Source organism: Pipistrellus hanaki (genome assembly GCF_964339955.1).
Source record: "Pipistrellus hanaki genome assembly, chromosome: 1".
NCBI lineage: Eukaryota > Metazoa > Chordata > Mammalia > Chiroptera > Vespertilionidae > Pipistrellus > Pipistrellus hanaki.
This window is the reverse complement of record NC_140503.1, coordinates 49,060,425-49,079,812: the sequence shown is the minus strand read 5'-3', so window position 1 is coordinate 49,079,812 and position 19,388 is coordinate 49,060,425. Positions and strand designations below refer to the sequence as shown.

At 39.7% G+C, this 19,388-nt stretch overlaps 1 protein-coding gene across 2 annotated transcripts in view; it reads right to left on the bottom strand.

Moving 5' to 3' along the window:
- The window catches only part of ALDH1A2 (aldehyde dehydrogenase 1 family member A2), a 91,373-nt gene that overhangs the window by 16,938 nt on the left and 55,047 nt on the right, over positions 1–19,388 (bottom strand). For both annotated transcript variants that reach the window (XM_084898777.1, XM_084898776.1), the window contains 2 exons: positions 18,485–18,613; positions 18,248–18,361 (listed from right to left, as the gene is read on the bottom strand). In XM_084898777.1, the coding sequence (XP_084754903.1) occupies positions 18,248–18,361; positions 18,485–18,613 (243 nt within the window). The remainder of the gene's footprint in view (positions 1–18,247; positions 18,362–18,484; positions 18,614–19,388) is intronic.

Here is a 19,388-nt window from a genome sequence, read left to right as displayed (position 1 = left end):
ATATTTACACACATTCACTCATTTAAGACTCTCAAAGCCCCTAAAAATTAGATACTAACTCATTTCAAAGGTGAGAAAACTCAAGAGTTAGACATCAATGGATGTTACCTGGTTACCCAGTTGGCTCCTGGTAGAACCTGTTGGACTCTATGAGGGCTGAATCCAGAGCACAAGTGTGGCTCTCTCCCTCTCCTTCCCTCCCTTCCCCCAACACTCTGCCCTGGCCGCCTACCTGCCTTTCTGTGCATATTGAGCAGCTAATGTGTATCTCCTCTCCCCTAAATCTCATCCTCAAACTCCAAACTGATTTCAAAGTGAGTAGAAATTTCACCTTCTGTAGACACAAATGATGATCTTAAATATTCTGCCTTCAGTTCGACATTTTTAAAAATAAGCAAAAGCGAGAAATCATGGATTTTATACAGTGTAAGACATTAAGTGTTTGGAGTTGGTAAAGAGACTGTTGGCCTGGTGGGCACTATGTTCTGTTAGTCCTACTCCCTGACCATCCTCAAACCCTCTGTGGGTTGATATGTATGGGGTTTGTTTGTTTGTTTGTTTGTTTTTGTTTGTTTTTTGCCACTATGATTATTTTCATGGCTACACTAACTATATAAAATCTTGCTCAGTCTATGGTCATCAGAGAATACCTAAGCATAATTTTTCCTGTGTCAATGATTTGCCAGCCTTTCCTTAGACACCAAATTCATGCTAAACACTGCAAGGCAAATCTCAGATGAATAACGAATGTCTTTCCTTTTCATCTTTGGAAGAAAGTCAAGTTGTAGCCCAGCCTCAGGAAAGAACTGGGTGTGTTAGGTGAGGGGAGAACCACTTCCATCTGGAGTGGCCGCAGAAGAGGATACCCATCTCCTTCATTGAGACACATATTTCTGGCTCTCCTACTGTGTGTCAGGTGCAATGTTGGGCACAGTCCCTAGCAACAAGGAACTCCCAGCTAAGAGATCTCCCATGTAAACCTAGCAGGTGCTCAATAAGTGCAGTTTTGCAGCCCACTTAAAGGAAAATCTGAGTACGACTTAATATTAGATCTGAACAGATGAAATATGGTTCTGCAGCACTTTGTTGTAAGCCAGAGTCAGACCTCTCTGGCCCTTACCCAGAGAATGGCCAGGATGCAATAACCTTCATTAATTATGGGATCAAGTACCTTGTGCCTTCCCATGACATGCTCAGTTTCCAGGTCAGACTCTTCGGAGAATATATTGCTACTCATGAATCCTCCCTGCCAGTGAAGCGAGAGAGGTTAAGCGACCCCAAACAGGAGGCACGCCTCATTATCATTACCACGAGGGGGAAGAGGCCATGGAAGGAGAACAGATGCAACTCAAAGCAGGGGATTCTTAATAGGAAAGAGCAATGTTTAAGAACAGTAAGCTCAAGTGAGAACTGACTCTGTGTGTCTGCTTACAAAACATGATAGGTCTTGTGCAAACCAACCTAAACTATTACTTATACAAATACCATGCAAAGGTTTCCCAAATTAAAATGTAGGGGGTTAGAAAGTCTAAGAGCAAATGAAATATTGACATCAAACCAAGGCCTTGGATCCACCGGGCCACCTGAGGTGGAAAAGTAATAAATAGGCTTCCTTGGGGACAGGTGCTACACTGGTCGTACTGAACCCTTTCATACGTGATCAGAAGGTGCAAGGACGTGGTGGGATAGATGAGGTCCAAGGACACTCGAGTCTTCTGAGTGGTTAAGTCAATAGGGATGGACCAGAAAACCAAGCCCTATTCTGATCCAACAGGCAATCGGTGCGGTGAAACAGATAAACATATAGTTTGGGAAACATACAATACGGGAAGACAGATTACACAGGATAAAGGCATAGAGACAAAAATTTGAGTTCATCGTTATCTTTTATCCCCAATCAGCAAAGATATCACAGTATACCCTTCTTATACTTCCTGCCCTATCTCTGACGACCTGGCTAATTATAACCATGCTCAGGTTTGTGGACTACAGTTTGGCCCAGAGTTGGAAGACCTACGTACTACAAACTCTGGCTTGGCCCCTAATCACCTTCAGTGTGGGAAAGCCACTTCAGGCCCCTGGACCTCCGTTTCTTCACCTGACAAATGAAGGCACAAGCCAAGCAGTTAATCTGTCCCTTGGGTCTCCAGGTTGTTGGAAGAGTTAAGCAAAGACCCAGAGGGCTCCTGGAGCCCTGCTCGTTTGGAGTCTGTCTCCAATTCTTCTGCATTCCTCCAGCTGCTGGAGCAGAAATAGTTTTTCATGGAAGCACCACAGCTGCGCTAAATGGGAGAAAAATCTGACCTTTTTATCATTTTTCACCTAGAACTTATTATGGAAAAGTGACCGTGTTCCTATCGTGTGGTTTCCTAGCTTCACACTCCCTGCAGAGTCTCTCAGCTGTATCCATGTACCCCAAAAAGGCAAGGGCAGGGAACCGGGGCTCTTCCACACATCATGGAACTGGGCTAATTCTCAGCAGGAATGTTGGCACAGATCAACTCTGACTCCCATCCTGGTTTTGAATAGTCCTCGAGATTGATATCAGGAGCATCGCTGGCCAAGCCACCATGTGCCAGAATCATGTTCACAGCAATGCACCGGATAGGAAATGCAACTTGGCATTTTGCACGGAAAGTAATTTGTTACACATGACAGAAGAGAACACGATGGCTCTCCCTGCCCTCTACTCAGGCTGCTTCTCCCTGAACAGAGTTCCTAAAGTTGGGTGGATTTTTTCTTTTTATTAATTACCCATATCAGGATGGGTTTCTTCTCAAAGATATTTCTTTTTCTTGATTAATTACTTGTGCATATTAGGGTGAATTCCTTCTCAGATGCCTGCTTTCTGCAATGTTTTCATTTCTTAAACCTCTTTTCTTAGTGTTATTGTGCTCACTGGTTCTAACTAGGATGGGAATGGAAATGCCAAAAATGTGTGTTATTGGATATTTCTTGTCTCTCTGAAATATTCAGAAATAACAGGCTAAATCAATCTGTTTGATTTCTACCAGAGAGTAACAGGACTGAGGCATCTAAAGATCAATTTAAGTGGTAACAGCAATTTCAAAACTCCATTTGTGACATTCAGATTATGAAAACAAATAAAGCCACTAACGACATGTCCAGCCTCTTTCCCACTATTCCCACCACCACAGCCCCATCACTCCGCCACATGAAACCACCTGCCCTTCCCAGAAGGTGCCTGCCTTCGTGTAAGCTGCTTCATCTGAAATCTTTTCCTCCCCCATTTACTTGATACCCCCAGCTCTTCAGGCTTACCACCTGTCACCTCACCAGAAACGCTAGCTTTCCACACCCACTTCCCCTGGGTTTAGGTGTCCATGCTCCACTGGCTGGTCCCACATCACTCATACCATTTTCATTTAATAGCTGTCTTCCCCACGAGGAGGAATGTGTGGGCAGAGGGACCACACACACACACACACACACACACACTCACACACTTTTCTACATGAGATGAACCAATGGACCAGATATGACAGCTGCTCTTGAGGTGTCTGAAAATCAGAGAACATGGCGTCTTTAGATAAACAAAAGTGAGAGACTGGGACACAGGACACCTACTTCCAAGGCTTAGTTTTGCCACAGCTAGCAGCTTGGGTTGGTAGCTTTTCTCTTCTCACTTTGGCTTAAATTCCTTCATCTTTCATGAAGGGCAGATATTTGTGGTCCTGACTCCACATTAGAGTCCCCACATTTAAGAGCTTTTTCTATGTCTGGGCTTTACTTCCAGAAAGTCTGATCTTTGTCCAGAGTGGGGCACACAGGCATGCATTGGATATTTTTCTTCAATCTCAAGAGCATTGCTGGGGTTCAGAACCATAAGATTAAAGACTCTTTAAGGACATTTCTCTCCTACTGACTCTAACCTTTCATTGTTGGTCCTAGTTTCTAATTTTTTAACATTATTGTTTATTGAGCACCTATTGTGCACTGCTTGTTCTGACAAATGTTACTTAATATAATCCTCAGGACAACCTTGTGAGGCAAGAATTACTGCCCCATTTTAGAGCTGAAACAAGCAAACAGACCACAACTCAGAGAGGTCAAGAAGTGACTTGCTGACAGGCACCCAGCAGTGGCAGAGCCAGAAGTGGACCCCAAAGGCTCACACCAACCCTTCTGCTCACTATAGCTGCTCTCTGTGGTTCCTGCTTCTCTTCTCCAGATGTTCTCCTGGGATCAGATCCCCTCTGCTGGGAGTAGAATTCTCAAAACTAAACACACTCCCCACAGCTAACGAATAGATTAGATCGACTGCCTGGCACACTTAGCCATTCTTTTGTTACATGACTGTCCCTTCCTCTGTCAGATTTTTTTTTTTTTAATCAAGATTTTTATTTTTTTGTATTTTTTGGCACTTAGAGAAGAAGCAGCCTGGTATACTCAAGTCAAGGTTACTTCATATTAGTTCCACTAATTAGGCGAACTACAGGGTGGGCATCTATTTTTTAAAATATATTTTATTGATTTTTCACAGAGAGAAAGAGAGACGGATAGAGAGTTAGAAACATTGATGAGAGAGAATCATCAATCAGCTGCCTCTTGCACAACCAAGGTACATGCCCTTAACTGGAATCGAACCTGGAACCTTTCAGTCCACAGGCCGATGCTCTATCCACTGAGCCAAACCGGTTTCAGCCAGAGTGGGCATTTTATGACCCTGTTCATGCTCAGCCTGAGAGCTGAGAAGAGAATCCTGCATCCAGTCACAGAATCAGCTAGCAGGCGGAGACTATAGCATCCCTTTCCTCACTCTTCAGTACTCCAGTTTAGATTACAGCATCGAAGGAGAAAAGGGAGAAAGCTAACCATTTAAAACATGTCCATCCAATGGTTTTGACACATCAAACTGGTCTATATGATGCAAATGCTGGATATTCACCAGTGGACTCATACAACCTTAGAGAGAGGCCCTTCTTTTTTTAAAAAAAAGCTAAAACTGGAGCTCGCTGCTTCCCCACCTGCAAGGAGGCAAAGGCTGCACAGAAGAGAGCTGACCCGACCCATTACTCAGGCAGCAGAGAGGGTGTCTGTATCGTGCAACATGACATTCATCTCACTTAGGAAATGAAAGGGGAACCCCGGCTGCGTAAGTTGGAATCAGTGATAATACAGCTGTTCGCTACAAACATTTGCTTGGCACGAATCAATCTGGACTCTCCTGTAGTTCGCTTTGATGGTCTCTCTACTATCTTGTTGACTAATGATGAAATCATGGTTTGTTAATCTAAGTGAATAAAGAAAACACCGCACAAAGCAAAACGCAAACTGTTTCCCTATCCTTCACGGAGGCTGTTTGTTGACTCTGTGTTTGTTAGAGCCCTTTCATATTCGCTTCTTAAATATTTACATGTATTGCCTATGTATTTAGCTGCATAAATAGAAATTAATTCCATCTTTAATCTGAATGGCTTTGTTTGCTTTTTAAAGGCCTTTGCTGAAGCAAATGGGAAGCAGCCATCTGATGTGAGCGTCTTGTTGCTGATAGGCACTTGGTGACATACCAATAGGTCCCTCTCCTTGGGGTGACCATAACAGGAGCCATGTTCAAATCCATATTTAAGTGACAAGTGCCCTCTGAAAGCATCTGTACAATTTTCCATGTAGCCTACAAAATTGGAAAAGGATAAATGGATACAAAAGTAAATAATATAAGCTGAAAAGGGGTTTGAGGGTTATGTGATCATTTGGCTTGCCTGTGAAAATTCTCCACCTGCCACCATTAATAGGGATAACTAGAGGCCCGGTGCACAAAATTCATGCACTAGGGGTTCCCTCAGCCAGGCCTGCCCCTTCTCACAGTCTGGGAGCCCTCAGGGGATGTCTTACTGATGGTTTAGGCCCACTCAGCAGCTTGCCAAAGCGCTGGGCTGATCCTGGACAAGCGGCAGCATCCATCAGTGGTTTGTTGTAGCCCCAGGCCAGCCCTGGGCAAGCAGCAGCTGCCATCATGTCCCCAATGCTGCAAATCCCCACCCACTGCACATGCAGCCTGCTGATCGGTCATTACCGTGATGGCATCCTGACCAATTTGCATATTACCCTATTATTAAATAGATTAGAAGCCCAATACATGAAATTTGTGCATGGGGGGGGGGGTGTCCCTCAGCCCAGCCTGCACCCTCTCCAATCTGGGACCCCTCGAGGGATGTCCGACTGCCTAAGTTGGCTTTCATATTCTAAACAAATGCTTCTCCCTCAAGCTCTCTATTTTCTGTCAATGATATCATCCCAGAGAGGAAACTGAGATTCTCCAGAGGCCACAGCATTGGATCCCATCCAAGTGAATGTAAGCCTCTCCTTAGAGAGAAATATCAATTGACTCTGTCAGGAAAACATAGCTGAAACTTCCTCTATTCACACTGCTATAAGCCACTGCACTGTGAGTAGTCCTAACAGCAAAACACTTCACAGGGCCACCTTCTACTGCATTCCCAAATTTTCTCTTCTCTTTCTTTCCTCTTGTTCCCTCATTTAATATCTGCATCTTTGAAAATTGCATATTTAGGTCTTACTGTTCTTCCTACAAAGATAAAAACAATTCCTATGAATAAGTCAGTGAGAGAAAGATAGGTGTCACATGATTTCATTCTAATTAATAAAATAAACTGATGAACAGAGTGGATCCAGAGAAATGGAAGCATAGAACAGAGTGTGGAATCTCAGAGGGAAGATGGAGGAAGAAGGGTAGATGGGAGGTAATCAAATAAAGACCTTATGTGCATATATGCATATCCCATGGACACAAACAGTGGAGTGGTGAGGACCTGGGGCAGGGGCAGGATGGGCTGACGGTGGTAGATAGGGGAAAAAGGAGATATATGTAATACTTTCAATAATAGATTTTTTTAAAAAGAAATTCCTATGTTATGTTATACTAGAGGCCTGGTGCATAGATTCATGCACCAGTGGTCTGGCCTGCACCCTCTTACAATCCAGGATCCCTTGGGGAATGTTGGACTGCTGGTTTCAGCCCAATCCCCATAGGCTAGGGTGAGGGACCCCACTGCTGCACAAATCTGTGCACTGAGCCTCTTGTATGCATATAAGTTCCTTGGTTAATCTCTTCCTGCTTCCCTCCCTCCCCTTTTTCCTCTGAGATTCATCAGTCTGTTCCATATTTCTATGCCTGGGTATTGAGCATCTGCCCCCTGGTGGTCAGTGCTCATCATAGCTACCAGTAGAACAGTCAAATGGTTGAATGGTCATTTAGGCTTTTATATATATACCAGAGGCCCAGTGCACAAATTCATGCATGGGTGGGGTCCAGCCAGCTTCCCCCAACTGGGGCCCATCAAGGCCAGGCAAGCTGGGGGGAGGGGCTGCAGGAGGTTGGCTGGCTGGCCCTACCCCTGATTAGGTCGGTTGGCTGGCTGCAGTGTGTGTCATAGTGACCGGTCATTCTGGTCACTTGGCTTTTATATACAGAGTGGCCAGATTATTATGATCTCTGAACGCATAATAATCTGGCCACTCAGTGTACTTCTCTTTTTTTTTTTTTTTTTTTTTAATATATTTTATTGATTTTTTTTTTTTTGATTTTTTTTTTTTTTTACAGAGAGGAAAGGAGAGGAATAGAGAGTTAGAAACATCGATGAGAAAGAATCATCGATCAGCTGCCTCTTGCACACCTCCTACTGGGGATGTGCCCACAACCAAGGTATATGCCCTTGACCAGAATTGAACCTGGGACCTTTCAGTTCGCAGGCCGACTCTCTATCCATTGAGCCAAACCGGTTTCGGCAGTGTACTTCTCTTGAGTATCTCATTTATTTGATATCAAAGATACTATTAATTGTGCACCTGATCAGTTTTCCCCTTTGCACTGGCTGATAGAAAGCTCGGGGCAAACAGGTAGTTGATCTCCAGCAAAAGTCTAGAATACTTTTGGTACCCATTTGAGATACAAATACACTGAGCAGCCAGATTATTGTGTGTTCAGAAATCATAATAATCTGGCCGCTCAGTGTATATAGATATAGATAAAACTACAGTAAGATAACATTATATATCTAATAGGTAATATACCTATTAGAATGGCTAAAATTAAAAAGACTGACCATACCAAATGCTGGCAAGGATATGAAGGAGTTGGAAGTCTTTTACATTGATGCTATGCATGTAAGCTGCACAACAATTTGGAAAACAGTTTAGCCATTTCTTAACCTAATATGATCCAGCCATTTCACATTTCATTTCTAAGTATTTACCCAAAAGAAAAGGAAATACACACACACACACACACACACACACACACACACAAATTTGCACATGAAATATTCTTGGGAGCTTTTATTTGTAGTAGTCCTAACCTGCAAACAATCTGAATGTTCTAAATATCCATCAACAGGAAATTGTTACTGTCCATAAAGAAATTATTTAGCAATAAAAAGAAATGAAGTATTAATACATGCAACAACATGAGTGGATCTTAAAATAATTCCATAAATAAAATAACTGAATAAATTAATTAAATTTTAAAATAATTAGAGCTAAAAGTGAAAGAGAACAAGCGAAGAGGAAAAGAAAAAGAAAACAAAAGGTAGTGAAAATAAAGAACAGATCAGAGGCCAATAAAAGAAATTCCAATTACATTGGAACTAAAAGAAGACAACATCTGAGATTATGAATCTGAACAAGAATGAAGCATTGTACTCAATATAGAAGTTGGTCAGTTCTCATTTATCTGCACAAAAGGTACAACAAATCATTGAGCTAAGGACTCACCAGCTAGGAGGGAAGGGAGGGCATTCCTGGCAGAAGAAATGGCATTTGCGGTCACAGAACTGTGAAAGTGGTTGGCAAGCCCTCAGGTAAGGCTAGAGAGCAGGAGAAGGTGCAAGGGCAAGATCATGAATCAACTTGTCCATTATCTTAAGGAGTTTTAATCCAGGCAGAGATGTCCACTCCACAGTTAGACATGAAAGTCTGGAGTTCAAAGGAGGACTAATCATTATAAATGAGCTATTTCAGCAAAATATTCTAAATGAAATATTAGTGTTCACTCACTTGTTTGATTACTTTCATATTGGTAAATAAAAAATCAAATGGATCAATTAGGTGAAAAATCTTTTATATTGATGGTGTTAAGGAAGATAGCGAGTTGGAGAGGGAAATGGTGGTTCCTTTTTCAGAAACCAATAGTTATGCCAGAAGTAAACACTGGACCTTGTTTTAGGAATAGTGCTTTTATGCAGATAAGGGTAAGTGAGAAAAAAATTGCTTATGGGAAGCAAATCCAACCAGCTAAGCCTGGAATGTACAATTTCCTACCAATTTGTCAGCTGAACCCCTGGGCTCCATTGCTCAACCTCTGTGCACAAGGGTGCCGATGATGGCATTAGATCTGTGCTAAACCTGTGGGACTTTCTGGGGGAAAGAACTGGAGTGCAAAGAAAACAGAGAAGAGAGGGAAGAATAATTCATGAAGAACTCAATTCTATTTACCAGGAATCTGTTTTATGCTCATATGCTGGGTGAAGCCCTGAGTTGCTTCATTTGTAAAGTAAGGAATGATCTAAAGCTACCTTCAACAGTGCCTGGCACTCAGGAGGACATCAATTGGATAAAACAGGAATCTTAGTTCTCAGATAATCAAAGCCATCTCTATCTGTAGCTAATGAGCCCATTCCTGACCTTCCAGGCTCTCCAGGTGCTCCAGTTGGGGGGGGGGGGGGGGGGGGCGCGAGTAGGAAAGAGAGAAAATGTAGTTAACTACACACAGACTAAAAAAAGGCAACCGAGTTGCTATACTGCTTGTTGATGAGGTGTCATGTATAGTCTTAGCACTTTACAACCACACTGTGTCCGTTAGAGCCTCTATCCGAGAAACACAATCGAAGCAGAACTGCTCACATGGCAATTAGTTAAGTTCCCCTCCATTCAGTGGGCTGTTTTCCCAGATCACCAGCACTGTGCGGTTTCATAGTATGTATGCACTTTTGGAAACATTTGTAAACTTCTAATAAAATACGGGCGTTTTTTGTTGTGTCTCTGTTGAGTAATTCAAGGATATGAGGACTGCTTTGGACCATGTCCTTGCTTTGCTAAACTGATTTTGAACTAATTTCTTTTTTCCTTCAGGTGTGGGAGAAAGGTTATTGCTGGAGGGGGAACTAAGGTCATAGCAGACAATCTGAGTGGTGCCTGTCAGTTTACACAGCTTTTATTTTAGCACAGATGAACAAATTCGGAGCTGTATTTATTTTTTTTTCTTAAATGGGCCTGGGAACATGTTCTGGAGTATGACCCAGCTTCTTAAACTGTATATGTTTATGGACATAACAATCACGAGGAAACCTTGTTAAAATGAGAATTCCTGGGCCCCATTTCCAAGTGTTCTGAGAAGATCTCAAGTGGAGCCCAGGAGCCTGCATTTAAATAAGCCCCTCCCTTCCCCTGACTCCACCCCCTCTCTATCACTGTATGCGAGGTGGTCCTTGAAGGACAATTGAAAAACAATGGTACCTGCATTACTCTTGACTGCAAAGGAGTCTGTCCCTACACCAGAATTCAGTTCTGGCAAACTTAGTTAAAGGGGTGGCCCCTGGACTAGGCCAGTGGTCGGCAAACTCCTTAGTCAACAGAGCCAAATATCAACAGTACAACGATTGAAATTTCTTTTGAGAGACGAATTTTTTAAACTTAAACTTCTTCTAATGCCAATTTTTCAAAATAGATTCGCCCAGGCCATGGTATTTTGTGGAAGAGCCACACTCAAGGGGCCAAAGAGCCACATGTGGCTCACAAGCCACAGTTTGCCGACCACAGGACTAGGCCATAGCAAAATCATAAGCAATTCCTTAATAGGTACCTAGTGTCTTCTTTCAGCACTATCTCTAAATCCAGCACACTCTACCACTTAAAAAAAAAAAAAAAAAAAAAAAAAAAAAGATTCAGAATCAATTATCCAGGCAAGCACCTGGGCAATCTTCCAAAAAGTGAAACAGAAGAGCAAATACAAAAACAGAAAAGCCCAAACATTTATTAGAAGACAAAAATATTTGTAAAATATTTATAAAAGCTATAAAACAAACAAAAGGAAAGTAAAACTGCCAGAGGCAAGCAGGAATTAGTTTTTGATAGGCATATTCTTTACAAATGGAAGTTTCAAATTCAACTAATATTTACTGAGTTTTTACAATGTGCCAAGCAATAGAACGGGAACTTTCAAATATATTACCTCCACTAATCCACAAGTAAACCTTTAAGGAGATATTCATGGTGCCTCTTAATAGATGAAGAAATGAGAGATCAGAAAAATTAAATAATTTGTTAGGGTCGCTCAGCAGGAGAGGTGGGATTTGATCCAAGGTCAGTTGAACCCAGCTGCCTTCTATTATTATTTCACACTTTCCTAAGCATAAATTGCTCTATGAATTTCATTTTAAAATAAACAGAAAACAATGACAACTAATATTTATTGACACTTTCCTAAGAACCACATCTTGTTAAAACACCTTAGATAGTCTAGCTTATTTCAGCCTCAAAACCCATGAATTAGGTACAATCACTACTTATCTATGGATAGAAATCTGAGGGCTGGAAATTTTTAAATAACATGTATTGTGAACAACCTCACACAATCATTATAGAGATTTAAATTATGTCTAGTTTTCTAATATGGATATGATATCTTATTTCATCTTGATTGCTTTGAATGATTTGAAGACTGTGTTTGGAATTTCTTAGTGAAAAAGTGACAATTTCCTCTAGTTTTTGTTGTTGTTTTTCTTTTTGTTTTATTGTTTTTGTGTGTTTGGGGTTTTTAGGGTTTTTTTGTGGGGGTTTGTGTGTGTGTGTGTGTGTGTGTGTGTGTGTGTGTGTGTGTCTGTGTGTGTTTAGAAAAATATGATATGATGAAGCATTCTTTCAAGCTTTCATTTCAGTAAAGGAATGAGGAGTACTCTATTTTCCTTTAAGAGACTCTAAAAGATTGTAAAACATTATTTCACACTGAACTGCATTAAAGTTCTTAACTTCCTAAATCATTTTAAATTCTATGAGGTGTCCGTTGATCATTAGATTAATTATTAACTTCTCAGCGCAGTTATTGCCTTTGCTTGTGATAAGCCACGAGATAGTTTTGTTGCTGAACATTAATCGGGTCTGAATATAGGTGAGAGTTATATCATTTGAGGGTTAGAAAGATGATTTATGAGACATAGGTAAGAGGCAAACCTAATTTCTGCACACTCCTGGGCTTCTTAAATATTAAATGCTTTCACTAGAACACTGGGATTATGTGTTTAGCAATCACTGAACATCTGGTGTCCAGCATTAGCTCGATCCACCAAGTGTCCGGGGTACTGGGAAATCAGACACACACTAACGCCTCAACATGTCCCATCTGTCATAATTTAGGTCCTTGGGGCTTTTATTTTCCATCCTCTATAAGGCCTTTCACTTCCAGAGGAAACTTTTAAGGTTACACACTGAATCAGTATCAAATCTACAGCTCTGGAACTCAAATGCCTGCTAAAAGTAGAGCTGCCTGAAATGAAAAGAAAAAGAAAACTGCATTTGTTACTGGAAGGCAACAGTGAAACCTAATCCCCCATTTTACATTCCAGCCCAATATGTACTGAGTTTTTTCAAAGTGCTGGTCCTTAATGTCAGGCATGGGAAATGATCCTGAGAATTGAACGGTACCAGTATTTGTTGATTATCTGCCAATATTAAGCAACACACTACTCACAAGGGTCCTTGGCTGGGGTTCCTCCAAGTCCTTCTGGTGCTTTGGTTCCCACACCTCTACAATTTCATTCTCTCCAAAGAGAAAAGGAAATAAACCTACACTTTCCCAGTTGTGAATATTAACAACTCTAGAATGAAGATGTAGAATTATCTTTGTCTTCAAAATTATTTTTGCATGAAGCAGCTTTTCATGTCAATGTAAATATCTTCAACTGCAATACTTCTCCTTTATGCACAGACACATTTACAAGGCATGTTGAGCAAGGCAATTTTAGTTCTATCCTTCATCTTTGAAAACATCTTTGAAATCAGGAAATGTTTAAGTAAAGTGATGCAGAACTAGTTTTCTCTTCCTCCACAATCCCATACACATCCCACAATATTAGTTACATATTCACAGTAACTAACATTCAATCACATGAATCATACAAGTTCTCTAAGGTCCAGCATAGTACCTGATATTTAATAAGTGCTCAATAAATGCTTGTGGAATTGATTTAAGAAAGTTTAGGTTTAAAACTTCAGGTCCTATATCCCAGAATTTCAGATGGAAACATAATATATCAAATAAGATTTAAAGAAGCTAAAGCAAATTTTAGGGGTGGTGGGGAGGAGTTAGAATAGCAACCTTTCAGAATTAGAAACTTTTGACCATGATTTGAACAAAGCATGTTCCACTGAGAGATATTCCTCATTTTTAATGGCTCCCTCCTCCCATGGGGTGCTGTACAGCCCCTCAGCCAGCGAGGCAGTGCAGCACTGTGATTCGGAGCAGTCTCGCTGTGACTCTCTGAGCTACAACTTCCTAGTAAGTGACCATGGGCAGGTAATGTAACCTCTCCCAGCCACACTCTGCTCACCTGTGAAGGTGTAGTGAGATGATATATGCAAAGTATTTAGAGGGTACTTGGCACGCAGGAGGTGCTCAATCAATATTGGTTATTAATAACCACGATTAAAACCTTAAATGCTTTTTAGAAAATCATCCATTTTTAAAAGCATCACTGAGATGTAATTCACATACCATAAAAGCCACCTTTTAATGTGGGTGATTCAATGATTTTCAGTAGATTCAGAGAGCTATGCAACCGCCACAATTGCTGCCATATAATTCCAGAACATTCCATCACTTCAAAAATAGACTCCATGCCATTAGCAGCCATTGCCATTCTGCCCTCCTTTAGGCTCCCTGGTAACTGCTGTTCACTGTCTCTCTATAAATGTGCCTGTTCTAGACATTTCGTACAAATGGGATCACACATCACTTAGACTTTTATTCTATAGAGGTATGAAGTAACATAATACTATTTAATGGTAGACTCTGGTGAAGATGTATATTACAATTACTAAAGCAAGCACTTTAAAAAGCGAGGCATAACTAATAATCCAAAATAGAAGATAAGATAGAGTACTCAGTTCATTCAAGAGAAGGTGGAAAAAGAGGGAAAAGAAACAAAACACCAGATGGGACAAGTAGAAAACAAAAATCAAGATGGGATATTTAAAGGCAACCATACCAATAATTCATTACATATTAAACAACAACCAAAAATGGACACAGAAAAGTACATATTGTATTGTTCCATTGATATGAAATTCTAGACTAGGCAAATGAATAAAAAGAAGCAGCGGTTGCCTGGAACCAATGGTGTTAGCCACAAGGAGGCATGAGAAATCTTTTAGGCTTTGAAAAAATTCTATTACCTGATCTGCGTGATGGATTCATGAGTGTGTACATTTGGTACTTATATGGGTGCATTTTATTGGACGTAAATGATAATTCAATAAAGTGTTTTTAAAAGTTAAAAAAAAACCCTTAAATGTCAAAACAGATTTGAACCAAGCAGCCTGGAGGCAAACATTATGTCCTCACTGATCCACTACACCACATCTCCTCTAGCTGAAAAGATTAGGTCACCCATTCACCTAAGTTTCCAATAAATGATATTGTGGCTTTGAAAAAAGGTGCTCAGTTTTTGGATTAAAATATCTTTGGAAGAAAAAGTTAAATGCCTACAAATTAACTGATCAAGACATATGTAAGACCTTTATGATGACACTGGTGAAGAACATAATAGGACAAATAAGAGATTTACACCATGTTCCTATATGAGAAGTCAATCTCATGTGGAGAAAGTACTTTCCCTCAATATAATATAAACAGGTATTGTAACACCAGTTAAAATTCCAATGAGAGATTTTTGGAGAAGAAGGAAAGGTGCTTAGAAAATGGATTTGAAATTTTATCTGAAAAAATGGACAAGAATAGCCAAAAGATTTTGAAAAACCGAATAACAGGCCTAACCACACTGGAACACATTTTTTATAATCCAGTAATTAAAGCAATCTGGCACCAGTGAAAGAATAGGCAGATAAAATTCTGAGTCTCAAAGTATTGATAGAAACATGAATATATGGAAATTTATCATATAATGTTAATGTTTTATTCAAATGAGCTGCAAAGGGATAGGTTGTTTAATAAATGGTGTGGAAGGAAATGAACACTCATTTATAAAGAAAATAAACTTAGACCTCCTCTTTCATTATTTATGAAAATAAATTCCAACCAGATTAAAGATTTAAACAAAAACAAAGCCATAAAGGTACTGAAAGAAAATGTTAAGGGCCATTTGTATAATCTTAAAGAGGTTCTTTAAAGATGACAGGAAGCCCAGAAGCCATTAAGAGAAAGATTGAAAGATACGACTGTATACAGATTTAAAACTTGTGCATGAAATTAGAAAGCAATGAACAAACTGGGAATATTTGTAAATTCTACAAGAAATAGATTAACACAATATATAGCTAAAAATAAAACCATCACTCTAATGCATTCTTGTCAATAAGCAAGTAAACATATAAATATCCTCTTGTTTTGCAATTCCACTTCTAAAATATACTGAACAGAATATATACAGTATATTAGACAAATATATATCGATATATATTTGTCTTAGATCTCAAAGTATTTTTATTTCAATAGTATGTGTAATAGGCTGTGTAAAAAAGTGAAAAAGATTTCAGTGTACATGAATGAGTGTTACACTATTAGTGTATTAAACTATGGCACACTAATGCAAGAGTATTCTTACAGCTATTAAAAAAGAATGAAGGTGATCTATAGAGGCTGACATATAAAGTCCGATATCTCATTTTATATATTATGAACTCATTTTTATTAAAAATTATTATATAGTCCAATACTCTCAACTGACTCAACCAGGACCATTCGTTGGTTAATGAGAAAAAGGTTAAAGTATAGGGAAAGATACTTTAAGTACTTCATTTTAGTTTTAAAAATATGTACACTCATTCTGCAATCTTTGGATATAAGACCAAGGACTTTTCTTTAACTAGGGGTTAAAGATTTCTGGTTTCAGTTTCTTTAAAATGCAGTGAGGACTTAAAAACATTTGCAAAGTAATCCAGGTGCATGCTCTATCTAGATTTATTGTATATTCCCCCCCAATCTTTTGCAGTTGCCTTGTCCACTCTTCATTAACTGCAATTTTCTTAAGCATCTAGCCCTTAGCAAATGTTTTCAACACATGACTTAGTTGAAATGGGAATAATAATTCTCTTTCAAGCTCACATTTTGGATTATGTTTCATTGAAATTTCAAACTTACTATAGTGATTACAAGTAAAATAAAAGGTTGACAAACATAAAACAACAATGTGAAACTATAAATTAACATCAGGTTTATTAATCAATTAATTTCTTATTAAATATTTTAACATCTGTCAGTTTAACCAAGTACCATTAACTGGATCAGCAGATATACTCAAGTCCATAGACCTGTGCTGTCCAATATAAGGCACTTGAGCCCAGCTGGCATTGTTCAGTGGTTGAGTGTCAACCTATGAACCAGGAGGTCACGTCTGATTCCCAGTCAGTGCACATGTCAGGGTTTTGGGCTCAATCCCAAGTGTGGGGCGTGCAGGAGGCAGCCAATCAGTGATTCTCTCTCATCATTGATGTTTCTAACTCTATATCTCCCTCTCCTTCTCTAAAATAAATAAAAATATTTTAAAAATAGTAATAAAGCACTTGAAAAGTCAGAATGAGATATGCTATAAACAAACTATATACCAGATTTCAAAGACTTCATAATGAAAAAAGAATGTAAAGTACTGGGATAATGACTTTTATATTGATCATAAATTGAAATGACAATATGGAAATACCAGATTAAATAAAATTGCCCAGCCGGCATGGCTCAGTGGTTGAGTGTTGACTTATGAACCATGAGGTCACAGTTCAATTCCCAGTCAGGGCAAATGCCCAGGTTTCTGGCTCAATCTCCAGTGGGGGACATGCAAGAGGCAGCTAATCAATGACTTTCTCTCATCATTGATGTTTCTATTTCTCTCTCCTTCTCCAGTCCTCTCTGAAATCAATAATATATATTATTAAAATTAATTAACTTAAAATGTTTCGTGTGGCTAATAGCACATTTTAAATGACAGATGTTGCTCTCCTTATATTTCTATTAGGTAGCACTGCTCTAGACCTACAAACATCCTTTGTTTAATGATGATGTCATCATAAAGTTCCACTTGGTAAAGTGAGTCAGAGTATCTTTTGTCACCTCTGTCACCTCAATCCCAGACATTTTGGGGTAACATTTTATTATAAACCCTCTAAGCAGACTTGTGACTCCATATCAGGCAGGGATCAATAAACCATGGCTCAGGGGCCACATTTGGCTCCTTGTCTATCCAGTATGGCTCACAAGCTAAGAACAGTTTTTGTGATTTTAAATGGTTGGAAAACAAATTTTAAAGTGATTCATATTTTGAAAGGCATAAAAATTATATGAAATTCAAATTTCAGTATCTTTAAATAAAGCTTTATGGGCCTGGGGTCATGCTCAGCTTATACACCGCCTGTGGCTACTTGGTGCTACAGGAGCACAGTTAAGAAGCTGCATCAGACACAGTAGTGCCTGCAGAGTCTACACTATTTATCTCCTGGCCCTTTACAGAAAAAAGCTTGCTGTTCTCTGCTCTATCTCATCTCTTATGACTCATGGGCAGAGGTAGCTGTCAGTTGCATCTACAGGATCTGGTGGAGATAAACAGAAGAGAACCTTCCCATTTTAATATCTACCAGAGATTAGTTTAATTTTTAGCTTCTTAACTGGCTGATGCCATGATTGTTCTTGACTCAAGAGAGTGTTCAGAAACCCAATCATTGGGAAAGTGTCTTCTGAAATAGTTTGTTTTTGCCTCTGTGTTTCTTTTATTTCAAAAGACAATAGGGTTTTGTTTATTTTTCTGAGACAGGTTTTACCCAGATGGCATCACACACAAAAAGACCAAGGGTCTGTGGCCGCACTGGTCAATGAGTGCCTTTAGTTTGAGATTCGCCAGTATCCAAGCCCTGACACCAATGATGCCCTTGGAGGGCTTGGGTGCCCACTGCCCCTTTGGTGACCAGCCTCTCAGTAATTTTTCCTGTTTCTTTTGAACCCTCAACTCACGTGGAGGATTATTCAACCCATGGTTTCCCAGGTACCTACCTCAGTAGACCCTGTGAACGCAATCTTGTCTATGCCAATGTGAGACGCTATTGCTGCCCCAGCCGTTGGCCCATATCCTGGCAAAATATTGACGACTCCTGGTGGAAAGCCAGCCTAACAAAACAGAATTGGAGGAAGGGTGGCTTGTGAGAGCTGGAGAAGCAGGTGAAATCAGCTATGCCCCAATAGGCCCAACTGCACGGAGCAGGGGCCGCTTCTGAAGGCGGCTTCTCTTACCTCCTTGATGAGGGCTCCCATGTAGAGCGCGCTGAGTGGTGTTTGCTCTGCTGGTTTAATAACTACTGTATTGCCGCAGCACAGAGCTGGAGCAATTTTCCAGGCAAACATCAGCAGGGGGAAGTTCCACTGAAAGGGGAAAAAATGAGGTTGGTAGATGGAAAACTATTCCTCTGCTACTTTGTTTTCAAGCTGTGACTTCTCAGATTTCTCAGACTAGTCCGCAACATAAATCTTGTCCCACCACAAAGTGTAGATGTTTGGATTTTTTAAATTACCTCATTAAGAATAAAATAGGAACTGGCCTTGGAAATCCAAATTACTATATTCCAACTACCCAGCAAAAGAAATCACACAGTGAAAAGAGAGTCTTTGTGTGTGTTTTTCTTTGTTTTGTTTTGTTTTGTTTTCATTGTTATTTTATATGTTTTTAAAGCAAGACTTTGGTTCCAGGAGGTTCTTGTGTATGAAAACTTTTTCTTGTGATTTTTGTACCAGGGATTTCAGATGGGTATGAAAGCTCTCCAGGGGGGAAGAACTAGAAGAGAATATTCCAGCTGTGAATTATATTTAAGTCAATGCATATGTCAATGCATATATATATATATATATATATATATATATATATGAATGATTATATATATATATTATCACAAAAACATGATTATAAAAATAAAGTGCATCTTTGCTTTTGGAGTAGGCAAGCATTTTAGTTTGTTTTCTTTCCACTGCAAAATAAGCTAATGGAGACCAAAAAATATATGTATCTGAATTTGGGGCCAAACATGATTTTAAAAGAATATTGAGCTTGCATTGTCCTAAGCACAGGCATGAGCCTCAGGACTATCAGGTGTTGCTGATAATTTCATTAAGAAAGAAAACAGAATGGCTGGTCCCCTGGCTT